This window comes from Cololabis saira, chromosome 21 (assembly GCF_033807715.1).
Source record: "Cololabis saira isolate AMF1-May2022 chromosome 21, fColSai1.1, whole genome shotgun sequence".
In the NCBI taxonomy this organism is placed as follows: Eukaryota; Metazoa; Chordata; class Actinopteri; order Beloniformes; family Belonidae; genus Cololabis; species Cololabis saira.
Genome location: NC_084607.1, coordinates 7,052,547 through 7,069,437, shown reverse-complemented (window position 1 = coordinate 7,069,437; position 16,891 = coordinate 7,052,547). Strand labels below are relative to the sequence as shown.

At 45.7% G+C, this 16,891-nt stretch overlaps 1 protein-coding gene across 1 annotated transcript; it reads left to right on the top strand.

The window, feature by feature from the left end:
• The first annotated feature begins 578 nt into the window (after nucleotides 1–578).
• spns1 (SPNS lysolipid transporter 1, lysophospholipid) lies at nucleotides 579–16,400 on the top strand. The gene is made up of 13 exons (XM_061712666.1): nucleotides 579–799; nucleotides 3,106–3,330; nucleotides 4,617–4,682; nucleotides 6,211–6,347; nucleotides 6,454–6,605; nucleotides 7,694–7,760; nucleotides 8,058–8,200; nucleotides 8,286–8,438; nucleotides 10,500–10,689; nucleotides 10,965–11,030; nucleotides 11,107–11,205; nucleotides 12,826–12,994; nucleotides 15,783–16,400. The coding sequence occupies exons 2-13, from the start codon at nucleotides 3,120–3,122 to the stop codon at nucleotides 15,854–15,856; spliced, it is 1,527 nt and encodes a 508-aa protein (XP_061568650.1). The 5' UTR covers nucleotides 579–799; nucleotides 3,106–3,119; the 3' UTR covers nucleotides 15,857–16,400.
• The last annotated feature ends 491 nt before the right edge of the window (nucleotides 16,401–16,891 follow it).

The window sequence follows — 16,891 nt, the reverse complement described above, 5'->3', positions numbered from 1 at the left end:
AACTGAAAGTAACTTTTACTCAAATTACATTTTAAATTAAGTACTTTTGTACTTTTACTCAAGTACATTTTTAGATGAGTACTTTTACTTTGAGTAGGATTTAAGCAAAGTAAAGATACTTTTACTCAATTACAATTTTTCAGTACTTTTTCCACCTCTGGCCAAATCTGAATCATAATATATTAAGTGTGGTGTACCTCAGGGGTCGGTCCTTGGGCCAAAACTGTTTATTTTGTATAATAATGATTTTGTTTATGTATCCAAACTGCTCAAATGTATTTTGTTTGCGGACGACACTACTTTATGTTATTCTGGGGAAGATATAACACAGGTGTTGAATGTGGTTAAAAAAGAATTTAAAAGAATAAAAACATGGTTTGATGTAAATAAATTGTCGCTGAATCTTGAAAAAACAAACTTCATGATATTTAGTAACAGAAGGAGAGACACGGACACTTCAATTAGTATAGATGGTATTGAAATTAATAGAGTAAGGGAAACCAAGTTTTTGGTTGAAAAATCCCTGAAGCGAGGACTGATGTCACGTGACGGCACGTCACGTGACACGGTCATGTGAGCGCGGGGCCGGAAGTGGCCCAGAAGCGTCATGGCTGCGGCGGCGGAGCGTCGTCTCGGGGTTTGTTCGTGAACATTTAGGGCTTTTTTAAACAGAAATCCGGGCTCAGCTGCGAAACCTTCCAACCCCCCGCCGCGAACATGGGTCTCGAGTAGCGACTCCGACACACCGAGACTCGAACCGGTAGCCGGAGTGACGAGACGTCGCCTGACTCATCCTCAGGTAAACACCAACAACAACAACAATAACAACAGCAACAGCCTGTCCGGGATCAACCGGAATCCATCTGACGGGAAAACACGTTTAAAACACTGTTGACTCAGTGAATGTCAGAATGTCCGTTTGTCCCAGTTTGCCTGAAAGCCTCGCTTTAATCCAGTTATCGATTATTCGCTGTGATTTCCAAGGGATACGTATATTTTCCCCCAAAATACGTATTTATCAGAAGAACCACAACGAGACCTCATGAAATGTTGCGCTGTCCTTAAAAAAACACCTAAAAAACTGACCTTGCAAAGCGAAAATACGTTAAACTGCGAGCGTTGTTAATTAATGGAGACTGGTGCGGCGTTCAGGGCCCGCTGGGAGTTTCTGGCTCCGGCGGCTTTTATTGCTTTCTCGTGCTCAAGCACAAGTATTGGTAAACAGCCATACGTGTTTAGGGTCGACAGCAGTCCCTAAGAGTTTAAAGAGATCTAATATTGTGTACTTTTGTCTTAGGTTTCAGAACATCGCTGTTTCTGGATGTTTTTCGTGTCTGTTTGTTGTCATTTTTGAGGCCTTTCTTCCACCTTTTCTTCGGGGGTTATTTTCCGTCTCCTGCAGCCGGTTCCGGGTCACATCACCCGGTTTCTGGATTTCCAGAAGGTGCCGAGGCCCCCAATCGGTTGAGTAATTGGTGGATATTGATCCAGTTTATGGAAAGGTTCTTCCAGGAATGATTCCCCGCGAGCCGAGGTGATAAACAGTCACGTGACCCGGCAGATATCCGGCTGCCGACCTTGAAAATCGTTTCATTGAATTTCGGCATAAAGACCACGAAGGTCACATGAGGGAAAGTCTCCGTCGTGAGCCAGTCCTCCTCCTGAAAGTCCAGCCGGGCGTCTCACGGGCCTGGTTCAGGACCTGGTTCAGGACCTGGTTCAGGACCTGGTTCAGGACCTGGTTCAGGACCTGGTTCAGGACCTGGTTCAGGACCTGGTTCAGGACCTGGTTCAGGACCTGGTTCAGGTCCAGGTCCGTGAGACCCCCCCGCCCGGTGGGTCCCAGAAACCGAGCTGATGGAGGGTTTGTTGTCCCCCGACTCCTCCGCTGGGTTCCCTCCTTTCTGCCTCCACCCATCATTGTTCCTCCACCCTCCGTTCTGCCTCCACCCTCCGTTCTTCCTCCACCCTCCGTTCTGCCTCCACCCATCATTCTGCCTCCACCCTCCCCTCTTCGTCCATCCATCATTCTTCCTCCACCCCCTCTCTTCCTCCACCCTCCGTTCTGCCTCCACCCATCATTCTTCTTCCTCCACCCATCATTCTGCCTCCACCCTCTGTTCTGCCCCCACCCTCCCCTCTTCCTCCACCCATCATTCTGCCTCCACCCTCCTGTCTTCCTCCACCCTCCCCTCTTCCTCCACCCATCATTCTGCCTCCACCCATCATTTTACCTCCACCCTCCTCTCTTCCTCCACCCTCCTTTCTGCCTCCACCCCCCTCTCTTCCTCCACCCTCCGTTCTTCCTCCACCCTCCTTTCTGCCTCCACCCATCATTCTGCCTCCACCCTCCGTTCTTCCTCCACCCTCCGTTCTGCCTCCACCCATCATTCTGCCTCCACCCTCCGTTTTTCCTCCACCCTCCCCTCTTCCTCCACCCATCATTCTGCCTCCACCCTCCTTTCTGCCTCCACCCATCATTTTACCTCCACCCTCCGTTCTGCCTCCACCCCCTCTCTTCCTCCACCCTCCTTTCTGCCTTCACCCCCCTCTCTGCCTCCACCCTCCTTTCTGCCTCCACCCCCTCTCTTCCTCCACCCTTCCTCCACCCTCCGTTCTTCCTCCACCCTCCTTTCTGCCTCCACCCATCATTCTGCCTCCACCCTCCTTTCTGCCTCCACCCATCATTCTGCCTCCACCCCCTCTCTTCCTCCACCCTCCTTTCTGCCTCCACCCCCTCTCTTCCTCCACCCTCCTTTCTGCCTCCACCCCCTCTCTTCCTCCACCCTCCTTTCTGCCTCCACCCCCTCTCTTCCTCCACCCTCCGTCCTTCCTCCACCCTCCGTTCTTCCTCCACCCATCATTCTGCCTCCACCCATCATTCTGCCTCCACCCTCCGTTCTGCCTCCACCCTCCGTTCTGCCTCCACCCTCCGTTCTGCCTCCACCCTCCGTTCTGCCTCCACCCTCCGTTCTGCCTCCACCCTCCATTCTGCCTCCACCCTCCATTCTGCCTTCCCCCATCCCCAGACCCGGTCCACCTTGCGGCGGGTCCCAGAGCCCGAGCTGATGGGTTTTTTTTTGGTTTGTTGTTGTCCCCCTGCAGCGCCGGCAGCAGCCATGTCTCTGGCCGAGCAGGCGTCGGACTCGGCGCCGTTCCTCTCCTCCGACAGCGAGGCGGAGGGACCGGAGGACCAGGACGGGGCGGCGGCGGCTCATGTGCAGCAGGACGGGCCGGCCAGCGGCGTGTCCCGGGTCCGAGCCGTGCTGACCGTTTTCATCCTCTGCTACATCAACCTGCTCAACTACATGGACCGGTTCACCGTGGCAGGTAGGTGGATGGGGGGGGCGATACGGGTAACTCACGATTCAATACTGTGGCGATATGTGGCCCACGATAACGATAATATCACGATACACGATATCTACGATATTCAATATATTGTAAGAAATTTCATCAACTATATATCACGATATATGTGACTGAAAAAGAAAAAATACCCATAAAAAGGAAAACGTCTGTAGTCAATGCCAAAACTTCATAGAATGTACAAAGAAAGTGCATTTGTATAGCGCCTCACTGACTGCGTTTACATGCAGTCAATAACCCTTTTTAACCCTTGGCAATAACCCGAATTTGCACGGCCATGTAAACACCAATAACCCCTTTGAATAACCTGAATTTGCTCATATTCAGGTTTTTAAAAACCCGAATATGACCCCTGGGTTACTCCTTTTTAAAAACCCGAATATTCGGTCATGTAAACGCCAAACGGAATATCCCGATCAAACGGAACATGAATTTGTTTTCTGCGCATGCTCTGTTCGCAAGGAATCTTGGTCTTTTGAGTCCAGGAAATTCTTCTAAACACGGCGAAACACAAGACCAGATCACTTTTGGAGTGAGGAGGAGACTAATCACTTAATTAATGTAATGAAAGATATGAACATTTTGGCATTTGTAGACGGTAGAAAGTACGGGGATAGTGAGATTTACGAGAAGGTGAGCGAAAAGTTGCGCGAAGCAGGATTTGTTTTGAATTTGGATACAGGAAGAAGAAGCGGAAATGATGGGAATTGCGTCATGATGTTCTCTGTGCATCACTGGTTTGATCCAGATATCCCCAATGATTAATTACCATGTAAACGGAATATTCCGAATGTTTCAGTAACCGGAATATTAGCAATAACCCAAATTTTGACTGCATGTAAACGTAGTCATTGCCTCCTAGTCTTGTAAATCTAAACTCTGTACAGCTGGACAAATTAAAGTGCATGAACATTAATAACATGTTTTATATAAACCAGGACAGTGCAGTGCTTTGTTTCAAATACTGAAAAGTCAGTAAGCAACTTAATTTTGCATAGTACGTCACTGCCTCCTAGTCTTGTAAATGTAAACACTGTACAGCTGGACAAATTGAAATGCATGAACAATACTGTGGAGAAAACCGCACAAATCCATTATGTGTGTTGTAATAAAATATCGATATTCACCGTCAGTTTATCAATTATTTATTGCGACAGAGAGCGCAACAATATATTGCAATATTGATTTGTTTCCCCACCACTAATTCCAGGCTCTTCCCACCTGTTAACGGCACTGTCCCTCCCCAGGTGTCCTCCCCGACATAGAGAACGACTTTGGCATCAACGATGAGAAGTCCGGCCTCCTGCAGACAGGTAACCCCCCCCCCCCCGAGATAGTACATGGGCCAGACCAGATATCAGTACCACTCAAGGTGACAAAACTTGCTTATAATTTTTGAAAATATCTATGTCTGTAGATGATATTTTGGTATGATAACCCATAGTTAGCCTCCCCCGTCAGAAAATTACATTTTAGATGCTGGTGCATATCCTGGTTTAGACTCATGTACAGGATATCTGTCAATGTGTCACGATATTTTCTTTGGTATCATTTTAAAGGGGACCTTTTAAGCATTCATTCAAGCTAAGATGTGAATCTTTCTGACCAACATAGAGGTCACTGCAGCTCTTTAAACTATAAACAACACATATTTTTACACAATTTTTCGCCTAAATGATATACTATCTTTTAGCCCTGTGTCATCTAGGAACAACAGAGACACAAAATACAAACACTGGAATACTCACAGGACCATAAGGATTCAGGAAATGTATAATGTACCCATACTATATCATTGTTACATGTCATTGTGAGCCTTAAACTAGAAGTGCATTATTAACTAGACCAGGGGTCGGCAACCCGCGGCTCTAGAGCCGCATGCGGTTCTTTAGCGCCGCCCTAGTGGTTCCCTGGAGCTTTTTCAAAAATGTTGGACCTTTTTTTTTTTCCTTTTTTCCTTCTTTTTTCCCCTTTTTTTCTCTTTTTTTCTTTTTTCCCTTTTTTTTCATTTTTTTCTTCTTTTTTCCTTTTTTTCTCTTTTTCTTCCTTTTTCCTTTACTTTTAATCTCTATATTTCAACTTCTCGAAATTTTGACTTTTTTCTTGAAATGTCGACTTTTTTCTCAAAATTTTGATTTTTTTTTTTCACAAAATTTCGACTTTTTTCTCGACATTTCGACTTTTTTCTCGACATTTCGACTTTTTTCTCAACATTTCGACTTTTTTCTCGAAGTGAATAATAAAAAAAATAAATCCCCCCCCCCTGTTATAGCTAATATAGAAACATGCAGCATGTGTTGCCTTCATTCTAAGGCTTATACAAGACTTTTCATTTTTTGCGGCTCCAGACATATTTGTTTTTTGTGTTTTTGGTCCAATATGGCTCTTTCTACATTTTGGGTTGCCGACCCCTGAACTAGACCAAGGTCAGTATAACATCACAAATGGTGATTTCTGTGTCGCAGAAATTTGGAAAACGGGGTTAGCCTGTCTTTGACCAAGTATGTATGCTCACAAATTCCAGAATATCATCATCAGGCTTGGGGTATTTCACACCATCTGCACACTGCTGGCAATAATAGGAAAGCATTTCAAAGATGCTGTACTTGGAGACCTGTGTATTCAGTCTGGCATAATCGCAGAAGGCAACTATGATACAGCTGCCACTCAGGAAGGGTTATCATACCAAAATATCATCTACAGACATAGATATTTTCAAAAAATTATTAGCAAGTTTTGTCACCTTGAGTGGTACTGAAAAGTGAAATTTTGGCCTCTGGCCCCTGGACTAAGAGGTGAGAGGTCAGTAACCCCGGTAACCGCTCTCCTGTTCTTGGACAGTCTTCATCTGCAGCTACATGTTCCTGGCCCCCGTCTTCGGTTACCTGGGCGACAGGTACAACAGGAAGTACATCATGAGCGTCGGCATTGCATTCTGGTCCGTGGTGACGCTGGCCAGCTCCTACACGCCCAAGGATGTGAGTCCGTAGCCTGTAGCCTTCCCACCTCCCTGTGATCCATAACGGCAGCGGGTCAGAACCGACCAGCAGTGGTTTAGTCCAACCCGTGTGTCTCCGTCCGCAGCACTTCTGGGTCCTGCTGCTGACCCGGGGGCTGGTCGGCGTCGGGGAGGCCAGCTACTCCACCATCGCCCCCACCATCATCGCTGACCTCTACGTCAAGGAGAAGAGGACCAACATGCTGTCCATCTTTTACTTTGCCATTCCTGTCGGCAGGTAGCTTTCTACTAACTCTGGTGGTTAACCGGGTTCTTAACCTGGTTGTTACCCTGGCAGTAACTCAGTTGTTAACCTGGTGGTTAACCTGGTGGTTAACCTAATGGTTAACCTGGTTCTTAACCTGGCTGTTAACTCAGTTGTTAACCTGGCTGTTAACCTGGTAGTTAGCCTGTTGGTTAACCTGGTTGTGACCTGGTTGTTGGTCTGTTTGGTGCGGTTGGTGCGTTTGGTGCGGTTGGTTTGGTTGGTGCGGTTGGTTTGGTTGGTGCGGTTGGTTTGGTCGGTTGGTTTGGTCGGTGTGGTTGGTTTGGTCGGTGTGGTTGGTCCGTTTGTTGTGGTTGGTGTGGTTGATCTGTTTTGTGTGGTTGGTCCGTTTAGTGTGGTTGGTTTGGTTGGTGTGGTTGATCTGTTTTGTGTGGTTGGTGTGGTGATCCTGGCTTTGAAAATATGAACTGGCCCACGGGCCGATCTCAGAGGAACGCCCCTCACTTCCTCTGAGGTCTTTCCCTCAACCAAAGCGCTGCCTCAAAATATAATCTCCAACAGTTGGATGGCTGTTCAGGCGTGGTGTAGTTTGGTTGGTTTTGTTGGTGTAGTTTGGTTGGTGTAGTTTGTTTGGTGGAGTGTTGTTGGTGTAGTTTGGTTGTTGTGGTTGGCGTAGTTTGGTTGGTGTTGTTGGTGTGGTTGTCATAGTTTGGTTGGTGTGGTGTTGTTGGTGTAGTTGGTGTAATTTGCTTGGTGTAGTTGGTGTAATTTGCTTGGTGTAGTTGGTGTAATTTGCTTGGGTAGTTGGTGTAATTTGCTTGGTGTTGTTGTAGTTTAGTTGGTGTAGTTTGGTTGGTGTTGTTGGTGTAGTTTGGTTGGTGTAGTTTGGTTGGTGTTGTTGGTGTGGTTTAGTTGGTGTAGTTTGATTGGTGTTGTTGGTGTAATTGGATTGGTGTAGTTTGGTTGGTGTGGTTGATGTAGTTTGGTTGGTGTGGTTGATGTAGTTTGGTTGATGCAGGCGGTCCAGCGGCGTCGTCATCAGACAGGAAGTGGGACCAGCTGTCACTCTAACCCGTGTTTCTACTTCCTCCTCCTGTTAGCGGCCTCGGCTACATTGTCGGCTCTCAAGTTAGCAACGTGGCGAAGGACTGGCACTGGGCCCTGCGGGTGAGTTCTAATTTTTGCCATCTCAGAAAATTAAATATATTATATTTGGTGCCTAACTGTTTCCCAAGTATATTAGTGCGTGTGTGAATTAATAAATGTGACGTAAAACGTAAATTTCTTTGTAGAAAGGCGCTTTATGAAAATAAGTCCATTTACTTGTATTAGTTTACAGCGCAGTCTTACCACATCCAATATGGCGGCGACGTTGACGTAGTGCAGCAGCGGGCAAGCCCACTCGATGCGGCGTCTACGTATATATGTCTATGTTGGTGACCCCTCCTAACCCCCCCCCTCCAGGTCACCCCGGCGCTGGGGCTGCTAGCCGTGCTGCTGCTGCTCTTCGTGGTCAAGGAGCCGCTGCGCGGCGCGGTGGAGGCGCGGCCAGAGCACCAGCTGCACCAGACCAGCTGGCTGACGGACCTGCAGGCGCTCAGCAAGAAGTAAGCGGGGCCAGCATCGTGGGCGGGGCCCCCCCCCCCCAGGGGCCGGCGCTATCCTGCTAACCCGTGTCCGTCTGCTCCGCAGCTGCAGCTTCATCCTGTCCACGTTGGGCTTCACGGCGGTGGCCTTTGTCACCGGCTCCCTGGCGCTCTGGGCCCCCACCTTCCTGTTCCGGGCCGCCATCTTCACCGGGGAGAGGCTCCCCTGCACCGAGGCCCACTGCGAGTCCTCGGAAAGGTGCGCCGCCGCCGCCACCGCCACCCGGGTCGGTAGCTGGGTCGGGTCTGTAGTAGGGCTGCAACTAACGACTATTTTAATAGTCGACTAGTCACCGACTATTGAAACGATTAGTCGACTAATCGGATAATTAGTAATTTTTTAAAAATTTAGTATGAGGTTTCTTTAATTATGTGGCAAATGATAATAAACACAAGAAAGATGGCACTAGAGCCCTGATATAGCGGGACTGTTTTCTTCATCCTGCTGTAGCGGGACTGTTTTCCTGCTCCCGCCCGCATCCGCAAAACTCTGAGAATTCATGCCGCACGGCGCACAATAATAGAGATGCATTGATTTAGTGTCTTCTCCCATCCCGCAAGAGAAATGTCCAGACAAATCTATCTCATTTAATGTTAACATGATCATTGTGGAATTTGATGGATAATTGACAGTTCATAGGCACCTGACTGAAAGTTAGATGCAAATCCATCATTGTCACCATCACACAAGCTTTTTCGCCTTTCGCGCCGCATCAATTAGGATTGAGGTTAAACCAACGAGAGTAGGCTGTGAGTGGCTCAAATAATACCTAATAAATAACGTGAAATAAACAAAGTCAACGAATGAATCGAATTAATTTAACAAATGAAAATGGGCTTAATATCTTACCAAGGCGAGTCCGTTTCGTTCAACACTCTCTTCAAATGCATTACCGACGTGCTCCCGTGATAAGCAAGGTCGGCTTTGCAAACCTTGCAAGTAATCTTTTATTTACCGTATTGAGGCTAAAATGCTCCCAAACTTTTGAAGTTTTATTACCCGCAGCTGCGCTGAGACGCTATCGTGCTGCGTGACTCTCGGCAGAGATTGTATTGAAGTGAGACGCCTCACTCCATTGGAAAAACATAACTGCCGACAATTGTCAACAATAGAATTCGTAGTCGGAAATTTTGATTATCGATTTTTGTCGACAACATCGACGAATCGTTGCAGCCCTAGTTAGTAGTAGGGGTGGAACAATATATCGTGCCACGAAATCTTGCGATACAAAAACGTCACAATACGTGTCGTGGAGGTGACAAACTGTATCGCGATATTGGGTTATTAATATTAATCTATTGTGTAGACTAGTAACGCGCATCCGACAGCGCCTCGACCTGCGGACTAAAATTTTCCTCCGCTCAGAAGAAAGCAGTACCGTTTTGCGGCCCCGATCACGGGACTCTTGCAGGGTTTTGAGCTCTGAACTTTTAAGTCTGCTGTAGAGTTAAGCCTTACCTTATTAAATTAAACCTTGAGTAGGATAAACACGGGGACAATTTCTGCTGAGTTCCAGTGTACTTTAATGTCCGCTCAAGAGTGTAGGATTTTAGAACATCAACACATCACCTAGTGCCGTACTGTGGAGTATCACTCCGCCCAATCTAAAACAGACTAATCACTACAGATAAACTGAATAGTGTAATTATAGTCCCTGATTTACATCAGAATATAAAGAATATATTTATAAAATAATGAACCCTGAATTACCAAAATAACTTTCTTAACAAAAATAAATCTCCTCTTACACTTATAAGGAATCAATCTTTTTTATGATGTAAAATTGTATGTATTTATTTACTTTTATTTATTTAATTTTAGTGTTTAAATTTCTGGAAAAGAAAAAAGTCAAGTCATACATGAGAGAAACTATTCAGTTTGTGGCAAAATATTTGTACTTGTATGAAACTGAAGATGCATAATGCAAACCTGACATTTGCTTTTAGTTCAGTTTGTGGAAAATGGTTGGCCTGGCTTTCTCTTTAAAACCTAAACAGTTATAAAGCATTACAAACTGTAACAATAGGGCAAACGCACAGCATTGTTTTGTATTTTGTGTCTTTCAAATAAAAGACCATTTTTTTCTAGTCATATGTTCCTCATTCAAGGTTGTTAAAAAAAATACTGCTATAGTATAGTATCGTATCGTTATCGTGACCTCAATATCGTGTATCGTACCGTATTGTGAGATTAGTGTATCATTACAGCCCTAGTTAGTAGTGATCTCACGACCTCCGACCCCCTCGTCTCCCTCCGCAGCCTGATCTTCGGCATCATCACCTGCGTCACCGGCGTGTTGGGCGTGGCCAGCGGCGTCCAAGCCAGCCGGCAGCTGAGGAAGAGGACGCCCCGCGCCGACCCGCTGGTCTGCGCCGCCGGCCTGCTGCTGTCGGCGCCGTTCCTGTACCTGGCCATCGTCTTCGCCCAGGCCAGCACCGTCGCCACCTACGTGAGTCAGAGCCCCGGTCCAGGGTCCAGACCTGCAGGTCCTCTACAGACCACTAGGGTCCAGATCCAGACCTGCAGGTCCTCTACAGACCACTAGGGTCCAGATCCAGACCTGCAGGTCCTCTACAGACCACTAGGGTCCAGATCCAGACCTGCAGGTCCTCTACAGACCACTAGGGTCCAGATCCAGACCTGCAGGTCCTCTACAGACCACTAGGGTCCAGATCCAGTAGTTGGGTCGGGTCTGGTCCAGCTAACGGTTCTTCCTGGTTCCAGGTCTTCATCTTCCTCGGAGAAACCTTCCTGTCCATGAACTGGGCCATCGTGGCCGACATCCTTCTGGTGAGACCCCGCCCCCTCTGATGCCCCGCCCCCCGATCATGTGACCTCTGTTGCTGATCATGTGACCTCTGTCCAGTACGTGGTGGTTCCGACCCGCCGGTCCACCGCCGAGGCGCTGCAGATCGTCATCTCGCACCTGCTGGGAGACGCTGGGAGCCCCTACCTGATAGGAGTGGTAGGTGACGCCGCGCTCTCATTGGCTGGTCGGGGCTGAGGCTCCGCCCCTACCTTTTTTTTTATTAACATACAGTACAAACAACAACAAAAGACAACATCAAGTTACGTGTGTGTGTGTGTGTGTGTGTGTGTGTGTGTGTGTGTGTGTGTGTGTGTGTGTGTGTGTGTGTGTGTGTGTGTGTGTGTGTGTGTGTGTGTGTGTGTGTGTGTGTGTGTGTGTGTGTGTGTGTGTGTGTGTGTGTGTGTGTGTGTGTGTGTGTGTGTGTGCGTGTGTACAGGACTGTCTCAGAAAATTAGAATATTGTGATAAAGTTCTTTATTTTCTGTAATGCAATTTAAAGAAAAAAGTCATACATTCTGGATTCATTACAAATCAACTGAAATATTGCAAGCCTTTTATTATTTTAATATTGCTGATTATGGCTTACAGCCTGTCCTAACTGCATGCGAGCGTCCGACTGTCGCGTCGCACTGCGTGGCATCGGACGCGCTCTGTCCACACTGAACGCGTTATCGGCCCCCACGTTCTTTTGATTGACAGCTGAGACTCGCCTTTTAAAAGGCTGATTTATGGTTCCGCGTTACACCAACGCAGACCTTACGGTGTAGAGTACGCGGCGCACTCACCGAACGGTGCGCGTCGCCGCGTACCCTACGCCATGGCTACGCCGTCGATTTTACGCGGAACCATAAATCAGCCTTTATTCACCCACGTGCGCTCCTGAAAGAAACTCCTAAAATTACTCCTAAAAGAGTAAAGGGACAAGTAAAAGATGGGTGATTACTTGTAATCTTCCTACGTTTTTACTTTCTAAACAGAAAACAAGCTTATTATTCGGTGGAATAAGTGGGGAAAAAACCGAACGGTGACGCAATCAAACAGCGAACAGCGTGGAGTGACCGGCGTGTGGTGTTAAATGCAGCAAACATGTCAGCATGTCAGATCATTACTGGGATGTGGGGAAAAAGCAGAGGACACGAGAAATCCGGCAGGATCCGGCACAAATTAAGCCCTAATAAGATTAAGATAAGATTCTTATTATATCTTGTTATCTTATCAGAACCTTCCAGCCTGGCGATCTCCCTCCAGCAGCTGCCACTTTATTGAGGTCCTTGTATTGAAATGACTGTTTCCTACAGCGCTTTCATCTTTTTTTTTTCAACTTTCAACCGGCTTTCAACGCGAGCGACAGGAAGAACATAGAAGCAGGGCGTGCGACAAAAGTCCAGCTCAAAACGGCGCGCCGCATCGCGCCGCGTCGCGCCGCGTCGCTCGCAACCAGTATAGACAGTGCAATAAAAAATAAAGCAATGGAACTGTTTTTGACGCTGACGCTCGCTCGCGTCGCATGCAGTGTGGACACGGTGTTACAGTTTAAGATTAAGATTCCCAGAATATTCTAATTTTTTGAGATATTAAAATAATAAAAGGCTTGCAATATTTCAGTTGATTTGTAATGAATCCAGGATGTATGACGTTTTTGTAATTGCATTACAGAAAATCACAATATTCAAATTTTCTGAGACAGTCCTGTATGTGTGTGTGTGTAGCTGTTGATTTAATAATTATAGGTGAAACAGATCCATGAGGGACCCACTAACCCTCCTCCCCCCCCAGGTGTCTGACTCCCTCCGGAGGAACGACTCCTTCCTCTGGCAGTTCCGCTCGCTGCAGATTTCTCTGCTGCTCTGCTCCTTCGTGGCCGTGGTGGGCGGAGGCTTCTTCCTGGCCACCGCCCTCTTCATCGAGAAGGACCGGAACCGGGCCGAGAACTCCGCCCTGACAGGTGAGCCGTCCTCATCCCGCCCCCCCGCCGTCCTCCTGTCTCAGGCCCCGTTTACACGGAGCAAAAACACTGGTGTATTCATGCGTTTTGGCTGTTTGTTTTCAAACTGAATCCACGGAGGGCCGGTGTTCTGCCAATCCTTGCTACCTGCCGAGAAATGCTACTTTGTGGTTCTGCGCACGTGCATGGTCGAAGTTTGATTGCCACGCCAATCATTTCTTGCACCATGTAAAATGGATAATGGCCCGGTTTCCCAGATTAGTTAAGTAGCTCTTAACAGCGAAAGACTTCTTTCACAGGCTCCTTAAGAAGGTTTGAAAGAAGTCTTTCGCTGTTAAGAGCTACTTAACTAATCTGGGAAACCGGGCCAATATGGGATGTTGAGTATTTGATCCTTCAAAATACACGACCCATGACATGAATTGCATTACACTTTGTGAACATTATACGATAAAGAGGAAAAAACAACAATTCTATCGCTTTATTTGATATTCATTCAGTCATTGGCCTTTATTTAACTAGGCAGGTCATTAAGAACATTCTTATTTACAATGACGGCCTGGCAAGCGACAAGGACCACTTGAGGGGGAAAAGGAAGTGGTTTAGGGAGAAAAACACAGTAAAATTGTAGCTCTACAAAGGTAGAAAACCATTAGGTAGCATTTTTTGGCAAACCAGCAAAAAATGGTAGAACACCGGTGTCCTGCATGTTTTAGATGTTTCACTGCTTTAACACACCTGATTCTAATTATTCATCGTTACCAGCTTGTCATCAAAGTCTGGATAGTTCTGTTGATGACACAGCTCTTTTTATCACGGTGTGCTAAAAAAGGGACACATCTAAAACATGCAGCACACCGGCCCTCGAGGACTGGAGTCCGACACCCCTGGACACGAAAACTCCGTCTTCACGTTTGCTTGTAAACTGAGGCAAACGGACATTTAGGCTTCAGAACGTCACATTATGCGACAGAAACGTCACCAGCGTCATGAGTGTGACCTGTGTTTACAATTTGTTTGGCCACCGTCAATATTTTCTTGTATTTTACCTGTTTTATATTCTAACGTCACACTTAAAATAACTCCACTTCTCTGTCAATCCAAACGAAAGACTCTCGTTCATCTTGGAAGTAACTGGAAGTTACTCGTGTCATTTGTTGATGTTTTTTTCCAGGATTCTGATTGGCTAGCATGACTTTGTTACTTGTTACACTGCCCCCTGTAGGTTTGGCTCCTCATAGCACCTTAACAGCGTATTTATGCGGGTTTGTCTAAAATCAGTGGTCCCCAACCTTTTCTGAACCGCGGACCGGTTTAATGTCTGACAATATTTTCACGGCCCAATCTAAAGGTGTAGCTGATAAAAACTAAATAAAATGACAAGATCGGCATTAAAAACTGTGGTATTTTCTCTATAGTAGTAATAATAATAATAATAATAATAATAATAATAATAATAATAATGAATAATAAAACATCATTAATAAAACATCGAAAAAATAAAATAATGGAAATTGTAAATTACCTTTTAATATGAGTATTTCTATTGTTTTATGTGTGTTTTCTCATTAACGTTATTTAAAGCCAGGCTTTTATTTTATTTGTTATATAATAAGGAGACCGATATTTAGTGCTTTTATTTTGACGGCGTCTCACCGAGACCTTATAAACATCCGGCGCTTCGGACTTTAACGGTAAAGGTTTAACGGCAGTAGAAAGTGTGTCTGCAAGACTAAACGAGTGTCGGGAATGCTAAAGTGGAGCCTAACTGACACAAAAAGCACCTGCTGATAAGGATTTGTTTTCTTTGCAAATTTTATGCCGTACTTACTCATGTTAATCATGTATTGTGGTTAACGGTAACCGACCGAGCAGGTGTGTCGGTCTGTATTTAAGTTAAATGAAACTTATATGAATGTAGTAAGACCAACTCTATTTTATTTTATTTTATTCCTTTATCGCTCTTACGGTGTGTTTGCAGTGTATTTACATCCAAGGAATAAAAACATTGTGAACTATCGGTACAGGGCCGCGGCCCAGGGGTTGGGGACCACTGGTGTAAATTAGGGCTGTTCGATTTTGCCCAAAAATAAAATCTCGATTTTTTTTCTCTCAAAATCCGATTTTCGATTACGATTACGATTATTTTGTGAATTGACAAAAGGCAAAGAAATGATTTCAAATATGCTGTTTTTTTATTGAACATTTGCCCCATTGGGCTTTAAGTGCAAACTTTGCTCTTATTACAACAAAAATGAATGAATAAAGTGCAAAACTCTGTAACATAAGTTAAATATAAAATATAATAAAATATAAAGTTTTATCTCTGAAAAAAAAAATCAGCAAATCAGCACTTGCAAACATACAGTAAGTTATATTTCCAATTAAATAAAACAAGACATTTTCTAATTAAACTAAACTGGGTCTTTGCATGCTAAATAATAATGCAACCCATGAAGGAGGTAGAGGTGTGTAATGGGGCACTTGTCGCAGGTATTGAGAGGTATTTCCATCAATCATTAATATGGTATCAGTCATTAATATGTGTGCAGACAAGGTTAAAAAAAAAAAAAAAAAAGTGAAAAATCGATTTTACGATTTTCATGTTTTAACATCGTTCTAATTACATAATCGCGATTACGATTTAAAATCGATTAATCGAACAGCCCTAGTGTAAATGATGGTATTTTTCAAAACGTAGAGGGGGAAATATCCTCCTTTTTTTTTTTTTCTTTTTTTTTTTGAATTTTAAATGTGGCCTCACTGTCCCTCCACTGTCCCCCGGCAGCCGAGGACGAGCCCATCGTCGTCCCCCGGAGCGGACGGTCCACCCGGGTCCCGGTGTCCAGCGTCCTGATCTGAGCGCCGGAGTCGGGGGTTTGAGTCCTGTGTGCGGAGCCTCACCTCCCAGGAACGCCCAGGAACCTCTGGACGGCGGCCGGGAGACGCCGGGAGACGCCAGGAGACGCGAGCAGCTCCGGGACGCCGCTGAGCGACGCTGCTGCCTCGTTTTAATCCCTTTTACTTCCCAGAAGCCCTTGGGCTTCCTCAGAACCCGGTCCGGGGACTTTCTGTCCGTTTTATCGTGAACGTCGTTGAGCTGCAGGCTGTTTCCGGCGTTTGGAGCTTTCACAAGCCTTTTATGTTTTTATTCTGCTAACGGTTATTTTTTTAAAAAAGGAGAAAAAAAACGCTCTTGAACAAATATTAACTTCAAAATAATTTGAGTTTATTTTTTGTTAACTATTAAACAAAATGAAACTTGTCTGTCTGTGTTTTTGCACTTTGAGGACGAACGTGACGTTACTAAAGCTTTCGGGTCCGAACACGTGGGTCAGAACCGACCAGCAGAACACCAGAACAGTACCAGATGTTTGTTCAATAATATTAAACTCTTAATTTGTTATTACTGTCTAAGTGTTTATTTAATGATTCAGCAGTTTCTCATCATATAATATACAATTAAAATGATAAATTATAATCATATGCACTCATTACCTTCACGCCTTCATCCAGAGCTATTCTACCTCTACCTTCACTCCTTCATCCAGAGCTACTCTCCCTCTACCTTCACCCCTTCATCCAGAGCTAATCTCCCTCTACCTTCATTCCTTCATCCAGAGCTACTCTCCCTCTACCTTCACCCCTTCATCCAGAGCTAATCTCCCTCTACCTTCATTCCTTCATCCAGAGCTACTCTCCCTCTACCTTCACCCCTTCATCCAGAGCTAATCTCCCTCTACCTTCACTCCTTCATCCAGAGCTACACTCCCTCTACATTCACTCCTTCATCCAGAGCTACTCTCCCTCTACCTTCACTCCTTCATCCAGAGCTACTTTACCTTCACTCCTTCATCCAGATACTCTCCCTCTACCTTCACTCCTTCATCCAGAACT

What these genes read in the sequence shown, in the direction of transcription:
- spns1 (XM_061712666.1), top strand. Translation starts at nt 3,120, where the DNA reads ATGTCTCTGGCCGAGCAGGCGTCGGACTCGGCGCCGTTCCTCTCCTCC. An exon ending in ACTGGCACTGGGCCCTGCGG is followed by an intron (nt 7,761 to 8,057) that starts GTGAGTTCTAAT and finishes CCCCCCCTCCAG; the next exon opens with GTCACCCCGGCGCTGGGGCT. An exon ending in CTGCAGGCGCTCAGCAAGAA is followed by an intron (nt 8,201 to 8,285) that starts GTAAGCGGGGCC and finishes TCTGCTCCGCAG; the next exon opens with CTGCAGCTTCATCCTGTCCA.